At 34.2% G+C, this 8,939-nt stretch overlaps 1 protein-coding gene across 3 annotated transcripts in view; it reads left to right on the forward strand.

Annotated features, from left to right (window-relative positions):
* The window catches only part of LOC106884079 (uncharacterized), a 176,631-nt gene extending 171,018 nt beyond the window's left edge, over positions 1-5,613 (forward strand). For all 3 annotated transcript variants that reach the window (XM_089348668.1, XM_089348667.1, XM_089348669.1), the window contains one exon: positions 3,610-5,613. In XM_089348668.1, coding sequence (XP_089204794.1) covers positions 3,610-4,541 — 932 coding nt within the window. In that variant the 3' untranslated portion in view covers positions 4,542-5,613. The remainder of the gene's footprint in view (positions 1-3,609) is intronic.
* Positions 5,614-8,939: the final 3,326 nt, after the last annotated feature.

An 8,939-nucleotide genomic window follows, 5' to 3' on the forward strand; every position in this document is an offset into this window, starting at 1 on the left:
AATCTCTTTTCCATGGTTACCAGACAGAAAAACTCTCCTTCTTTCCAGGTTAAAGAAAGACTATTGGGCAATGGACACGGTTAATATCTTACCATGGACACGATTAATATCCAAATTTTTCCTACATACAACAGCAGCTATTTGTCATGACTCAACCAGTCAACAATGTATGATAGTAAATGAGTACCTGCACGATTGTTTTGGTTACCCTGCAAGATTCTTAGAGAAGTCTAGCTATTAGAGCTTCCATGTTTGTAGAGTTTATCTTGAAGTAGCAGTGCAATTAATAGCTCTACCATTCCAAGGGTTTACTGAGTTTGTAAATGGTCCCAACAATAATTAGCACTATTTTCACCTTCTTCATTTTCCATAGGCAGGCTATTTCGTGCTTAAGAGAATTGTATTTATCTATATTTTCGCTTTCATTCTTGATGATTCGTGGGTTAAAGGGGCATGCAATTTCAACTATATAGCATATATGGTGCACCTTTTCCACCACCACCACTAGGTCCGGTCTGTTATGGTCTAGCACCTGATCTGTTTCGATTGGGAAATCCCGGAGGATTTTGCTAGTCTCTGACTCCACCACTCTCTGCAGTTTGTGCTCATACCTCTCTCTAGCCCCTACTTTTCGCAGTTTCCTATGTAGCACTTTCGCTACCTGATCATGTCGCCACGACTTATAGTGGTTATTATTATTGTTGTTGTTGTTGTCGTCGTCGTCGTCGTCATTATCATCATCATCACCATCATCACCATCATCATCACCATCATCATCATCATCATCATCATCATCACCATCATCATCATCACCATCATCATCATCATCATCATCATTATTATTACTATTGTAATAATAATTATTATTATTATTAAGTGAGAGAGCGGTACATGCCATCAAAATGACACCGGACTGCAAATACACGAAGCCCAATATACCGATCATGACTATCCGAATGATAACGGTACGCCAGACACATGCATCACAACCATATGTACGTGACATGGTTACCTCATATCAAGATAAACGGAACATGACCTTGCAGATGGGGCCCAGTCAGAATTTTCTTGAAGTCGAGGAGCCCAACCCACTCAGAAGGTCCCTGAACAAGGGTTGTTTAAGGTTTATGGACGAAATACCCATGTTTCCAGGGTAATAGTGTAAGAATTAACCTCATATATCTCATTCCTTCCTAACCTTTTCCTTCCTTTGAGTACGTAATGCAAATGTAAGTATTTGTGAGTCTATGTTGGATCTAATTCTCTTAAACTCGTATGTGTTTTTATTAAATTTTCTTTTTTAATGTTGCATTGACGTGTTATTTTTTCTCGATTATACTACTGAATTTATATACTCTAATAGTAGTACCAGTTGCTTATTATCTCCCATGTACAGCTTCAGGTCACCCATATACTGCAGATCTTTAGCTCGTTCTCTTAGCATTTGCATTTGAGTTCAGTGTGGATTATCATACTGGTTAAAGTGTTAATGCGTGAAAAAGGCGTGAAAAAGGCATGAAAAAGGCGTGAAAAAGGCGTGAAAAAGGCGTGAAAAAGGCGTGAAAAAGGCGTGAAAAAGGCGTGAAAAAGGCGTGAAAAAGGCGTGAAAAAGGCGTGAAAAAAAAAAGCAATCCCTTATTTCTCTTCTAAACATTTTACATTCTTTATAATCCTTACTTTTGTCTGTGTCTGTAAAATTCTTTTATTATTTATTCATAATTTGGTCTTAGTATCTGTTTGTTATTCATGCAATCTTACTTGAGGATGAAGTTTCCAGAATCTACAGAGACAGTAATAAAATCTCTCTGAAAGCTCTATCTCTACCACACTCATACCGTCCTTTATCAAATACTGTTTTCGGTGAGAGTCGGGTCGGTCAGTAATTCATATTTACAAACATGCAGCACGATCCTTTGCTGCATTCCTTCTGTTTTTCTGCAAATAATTTTCTAAGTATGCATTTATTCTTTGTAGTAACTGTTTGTTCACTGCAAGCACGCAGGTTATAAGTATGTAGGTTTTAGTATCTATTTTTAGTCTAAAGATTGTTTCTGACGTTGGTACAAGACCAATAGATTTGAGGGGAAAGGGAAACCGATTAAATCGGCCCCGGTACTCAAGTGGAACTTATGTTATTGATATCGAAAACAGGAAAAGTCGACCTCCGTGGCATTTGAACTCAGAACATAAAAGGCCGGAGGAAATGCTGCTCCATAATTTGTCTGACACGCTTGTAATTCCGCCAGCTCACCGACTTTTGTTTAGTCTTAAGGTCTTATTCTAGGTATGACATTCTGATGTTCTTTCTTCCTTGTACTACTTGAATATATCAACTAGAAATCTGGAACGTTATCATTTTTTATGCTTGTTTTTGTAGCATCTATTACATCCTGTATTGCTATTGCTTCCCCCAGTTGGTCAGGTGCTGCATTTGTTGTTTAGCAGATTATTGGTTGCAGTAATTCTTCCCTTCTCAAACACTCCCCTAAAATCCTTCTACTCTTACTGCTGGAATTTTGTATTCATTTCTGTTATATTTTTACGTAGTTCTTCATAAATTCGTTTGGTTTTGATTAGAACTGATTATTTTGTTCAAAGAATCGTTGTTGTGTTTCATAACGACTGATGCTTTGAGATTGAGCGAGGTTCTCTTGTTTTACACGTTCTTTGATTTCTGGTACTTCTTTTTAATGTCGTATTTAAATAGTATTTGTTTGTATTTCTTATATACATTTATGTTGATCGCATTAACAAGTACGAGATCATTAATTTATTTTCTATCGTTCTCTTTGCTTATATGCCATATTGTTTTTTTGGTTGTAAGCTTAACCTAGTGATTAAATCATTGGAATAACAATCATGTTTTCCAGCAAGTAATTTTGTTTCACGTTGTTGCCGTTTACTCCACTGAAAATGCGTACCAGCCTAACGCTGAGGTAGTGTTTCTTATTCAATCTATCACATCCTCAATGCTCTACTAGGTCTTCATAGACACCTAAAACAATTAGTGAAAGCATTATGCAAGCTATCATGTCACACTCGCTTACGAATGACTTATTTTGTTGAGTATGATGGAAAATAGCTGTACACAGTCAGCAGACTAAGGTGACGCTTGCTTACGGATCTTGCTTCAAGAACCCTGTAGAGTACTCTTGCAATTCCAAGCAATGATTTTCTAACTTTATATTATTATTATTATTATTATTATTATTATTGTTGTTGTTGTTGTTGTTGTTGTTGCTGTTGTTGTTGATATTATTATTATTATTATTATTATTATTATGGCTTTGCTTTAATTCAAAACCCGCAACAATAAGAGACAAGATTGTGCATCTAAATATGCACACACACAGAAAAAACACACACATTTGTTTTTTTATATTTACTCTCTCTCTCCTTCTCTCCTTCTCTCTCTCTCTCTCTCTCTCTCGACAATTCTTTACGTGTATATATTTATATGTGTGCGTATATATATCTGTGTATATATATATATATATATATATATATATATATATATATATGCATATATATATATATATGTGTGTGTGTGTGTATGTATGTATGTATGTATGTATGTATATAACTGTTCCAGTTTTTTTTCTTTTGTAGGTTTGGATCAGTTGAAACACGCAACCAACGCTAGCAGTTCACCCAGTGATAAAGGGCCCGACCCTAAAGGCATCGTATCACTAAGTGATATAAAACCATTGTTTCAGCGAACACATCCTCTGCACCACAGCAGCAACAGCAACAGCAGCATCAACAGCAGCTGTTCCAACAACAGCAGCATACCTCTCGGTAACCGTTCGAATTTAGGCGACGACGACTCGTCTACACTGGATATTACAAATCCTGATTGCAGCAAAACGGTAGAAAGCTTTGTTCTTCATTCGGGGGGAGGAGGAGTCGGTGCAGGCGGAATAGGAGTGGGAGGAAGCAACGGAAGCAGTGGAGGAGGTGGTGGTGGAGGCGGTAGCGATTCTCAGAAAAAGCGCAAACGTCGGGTGTTGTTTTCTAAAGCCCAGACCTATGAGCTGGAGCGTCGCTTCCGCCAGCAACGCTACCTCTCCGCCCCGGAACGTGAGCATCTCGCTAGCATCATTCGCCTCACGCCGACTCAAGTGAAAATCTGGTTTCAAAATCACCGTTACAAGTTGAAGCGGGCCCGTCAAGAGAAAGGCATTGAACTGAACCCTCTACCATCGCCAAGGCGTGTAGCTGTGCCCGTGTTGGTACGAGATGGAAAACCGTGTCAATCGACGGTCAACGGATCTCTTGTAAAGGCACAGGATCAGCTCTCGTTACAACATAACTTGGGCGCAACAGTAAGTTCTAACATAAATAACAGTCTTTCTGCTCATAACCAGATGAACTCAATGCCACCGATGAATTCTATGGCTAACATGGCGTCAACATTGGCATCTTCTTCAATGAACATGAATTGTTCCTATAGTATGAATTCTGTGAATCTTAATGTAGGCATGAGTGTATTACCGAGTTATTCGCATCCACTCATGCAACCAAGATCAGGCTGGTGGTGAGAATTTAACAATGAGAAACTTCGTCTCTTGCAACATGGTTGGAGGGGGTAATTAAATACGCCAGAATTGATACGCACACACACACATGCACACACACACAAACACATACACATGCACACACACACACAAACACACACACATGCACACACACATACATTTATATATGTATGTGTGTGTTTATGTATGTGTATATACACACATATATATATATATACATATGTATGCATGTATTTGTATATATATATATATATATATATATATATATACATGCATATATATATGCATACACACAGGAACACACACACACACATACACACACACACACACACACACACACACATATATATATATATATTGTTATATATATATATATATATATATATATATATATATATATATATGTATGTATGTATGTATGTATGTATGTATACACGGTAGAAGGTTACAGTGGACTACTAGTGTCAATCAACTGAACCAGCAAGAGGAGTTCTAATTCTGGTTGAGTAACTTCGTATCATTTTACCCGACCAAATAAATTAGCTTTGGAGATGAATGAGATTTACAAAGGCTGAGATATACTGGAAACATTGCACAAACACGGAAGTTTTTTGTCTATGACCAAAGATCTAATTTACGAACTTTTAGACGACTACAAACAGATAGATGTGCATGTATGTGTGTGTAAGATATACTTTAATTTACAATGCTTCCTTTTATGGTGTTGATATCATAAGCAGGAGGGAAAAAATTATGGATAACAAGAACAATCACTAACAGCTGCTAGCTGCCAAAGAAGGACCTCAACAAATCCAAGACCTTCTCATTAGCTGATATACGAACTTCGTTGAGGGTGAATTGGGAAACTATAAATGTTAAACAGTTTCGTCAACACTCCCTATTTCTTGATTGAATAACTCTTGTGTGCCCGTGTGGTTTGGTGTAAAATTGGTTTATGCATATATATATATATATATATATATATATATATATATATATATACATATTTATCTATCTTTCCTATAAATGTACACTCATATATATAAATATATACACACATATATATATAAATATACATGCATATATATATATATATATATATATATATATATATATATATATGCATATATATATATATATATATGCATATATATATATAAATGCATATATATATATAAATGCATATATATTTATAAATGCATATATATATATATACATGCATATATATGTGAATATACACATGCATATATATACATATATATGTGCATATATGTATATATACATATATACATACATAGATATATATATACATATATATATATAAATATATACACATACATATATGTATATACATATATATATATATATATACATATATGTATACATATATATATATATATATATATATATATATATATATATATACATATATACGCATACATTATATGTATGTACATCAATATATATTCATGTATATATATAAAAAAAAATATATATATATATATATATATATATATATACATATACACACACACACACAATATATATATATATATATATATATATATATATATATATATATATATATATATATATGTATGTTTGTATATGAGTATGTGACTGTTCCTTCGAACAAGTATAACCACAAGCTAGATTAAAGAACTGAATGTTAAAACAGCTTTGCCTTTTATCCGTCCGGAGTTGTGAGAATAAGTAACAGATACATTTGGGATTAAATTAAATGGCCTTACTTCTTCCCCCCTCTCTCTCTCTCTCTCTCTCTCTTTCTTTCTCTCTCTATCATCTATCTCCCCCTCCCTCTCTCCCTCCCTCTCCCTACCACTTCCAGCCTTGTTGCTAGTCATTATAACGTAGTTACAGTGCGATGTAATATTTTCTTTGAAATGAGTTCTAGAGATAACGTTCGATTCACTGTAGCAACGTCATCAGAAATCATTATTAGTGCTCTTGGAAAATCAAAACGTCACTTTTCTACATCCATGTATTGTTTAATGGAAAGCTATATTGAAATCGATTGGAAACATCTAATTTTTGGAAAGGGCTTAAATGTCATACAAGTCACACTTCATACGCTTCATCTATCACATATATGTGTCCTTGTGCATAGTAAAGTTCCCACTATCCTTCTGAGGCACGATGGCAAAATATATAATACCTGCATCTTGACATTCTATTACGAACGATGCTCTACATTCCTAAAATATCGTTCCTAACTGAAATATCATTATTGTTGTAAATATCATTATTATTGATATTATTGTTATAAAACAGTTTATGATGAAGCCGATTGAGATTGCAAGAAGCCGGGATAACTATCTAAAGGTTTTGAGTTCCGTATGAGCATTGATGTGTATCACTGACCAAATTACTTCATTTCTAACACATCAGTTTTTCACTCTCCCTATTGGTAAGTACGGTGATGAGAATCCCCGATACTGAATACCCACGATAGACCAGAGTCCTATCTAAAATCCTATCTAAACATGACTCACAACCACTTAATTTCATGAGAACTGGATTATGTTCCATGATTTAATAATAGTGAATTAAAATGAAGACTATATAACTTTATAGTCGGTTGTGAAATATGTGAAATCAGCATATGGAAAATCTGAATGGGCCATCAATATGAGGATATTTGTTTCACAATCAACACAATAATGGCCCTATGGTTAAGAAACTCTCGCTGACCCTGTCAGGTTAACTGCAAAAGAGGATCAAACTATATTACAGCTAGCTACTATAAACGAAGGAAACACTCAGAAATTGACGGGTGTTTCGTTAGCTTGCAGCACCAGTGAATAATCCAATTCCTCCTACAGCTCTGAGACGTTAAAGGAAACTCACTCCAGTATATTTTACTCTGAATATAGCCGAGAAGAAACATACCTGCATGAGGATCTTTGGTATATTTGTACAGAGTTCTTTATTAAGCAGTTAGATAAACAGAATGTATATATAAATGAACACTTTGAATGCCTCCTTGTTGGTTGCATGATTGACTCTTTTCACTTTCACTAACATTGTCTAATTCCAAATCACTGTATTTGTTCTACGAGGGAGACTTCACTGCTGTTAAAAATATGGCGTTTTGGAAATGAATAGACGTGGTATAGGTGAATCTAAACACGCAGATAGTTTGGGAGCAACGCCACGATATCAATAACAATAAGCAATTTCGGAGGGATAAGTCGATTACATCGACCCAAGTACTCAACTGGTACTTGTTTTATCGACCCCCGAAAGGTTGAAAGACAAAGTTGACCTCGGCCGAATAATAATAATAATGATAATAATAATAATAATAATAATAATAATAATAATAATAATAATAATAATAATAATAATAATAATATGAGTATACCTGTAATTACTGGCAGCTGAAAGTTCCTAAAGCTTTGAAATGTTTAAAAAGAAAAAAGAAAGAATGAAGATATCAATTGTAGAACGATTGGCTGAGTGGCAAAAAGTTATAGAAAAAGAAAGAATCATATTGATATGGAATTTTATATTTAAAAGAAATGAGTTTTAAACAATAAGCATTATTACTAAGCAGAATTGTTGCAGAAAGGATTTGAAGATGTTGAACTGATTGTCAGATGACAAACTAAAGTCATTTTTTTCTTTGTTTGTTTGTTTGTTTGATGCTTTTTTAATTTTAAAAGTAAATATAAATATATATAAATATCTATATCTATATAAATATATCTAAAGTGAAAAAAAAAATGGAATATAATTTTATTTACTAGAATTTGGAAGAAAAAGAGTTTGAAATTATAATTAAAGTGCGTTGAAAACACTCAAAATATCTATAGTTGTTGTTTATTCTATTAAAGTTGTTTTACATTATATTGAAAGAGGGAATCCGCTGAAAATTTTCTTTGCATGATTTTTGTATATTACATCATAGTTTTACATAATACATCGGAGTGAAGATAAAACTACTGCCGTGCCAAATCTGCGACAGGGTAAGGACCCTGTGGATTTAAGTTTACATCAGGAATGCCGTTACAAAAGTAATGAGTATCACACAATCAGGTTTTTCTCCACACATTATAGGAAAATAATGTACTTCCCTTATGGTAAGAAATCCTTCTGTTTTTATCAAGGAACGACGTCAATAACTCTTTAGAATAGAAGGTAAGCACCTAACATTGATGACAGAGAAGCGATTTCGATTCTCATTTAAACACTATTTAATTTCACTTATATTTTTGACACCATCAGGGATGATATAAATGCCACTGCTATCCAGTTTTTTTAACCAGAAATAAATAAATATTTGGAGAGGAGAAAGAAAAACGTCCAGTAAGTACACGGCACGGTTTCGATATGCAGTTGTATTTATTTCAATTCCATTATGTCGCTAAGGAACTACAG

Source organism: Octopus bimaculoides, chromosome 3 (assembly GCF_046866305.1).
Source record: "Octopus bimaculoides isolate indiv1 chromosome 3, ASM4686630v1, whole genome shotgun sequence".
Lineage (NCBI taxonomy): Eukaryota > Metazoa > Mollusca > Cephalopoda > Octopoda > Octopodidae > Octopus > Octopus bimaculoides.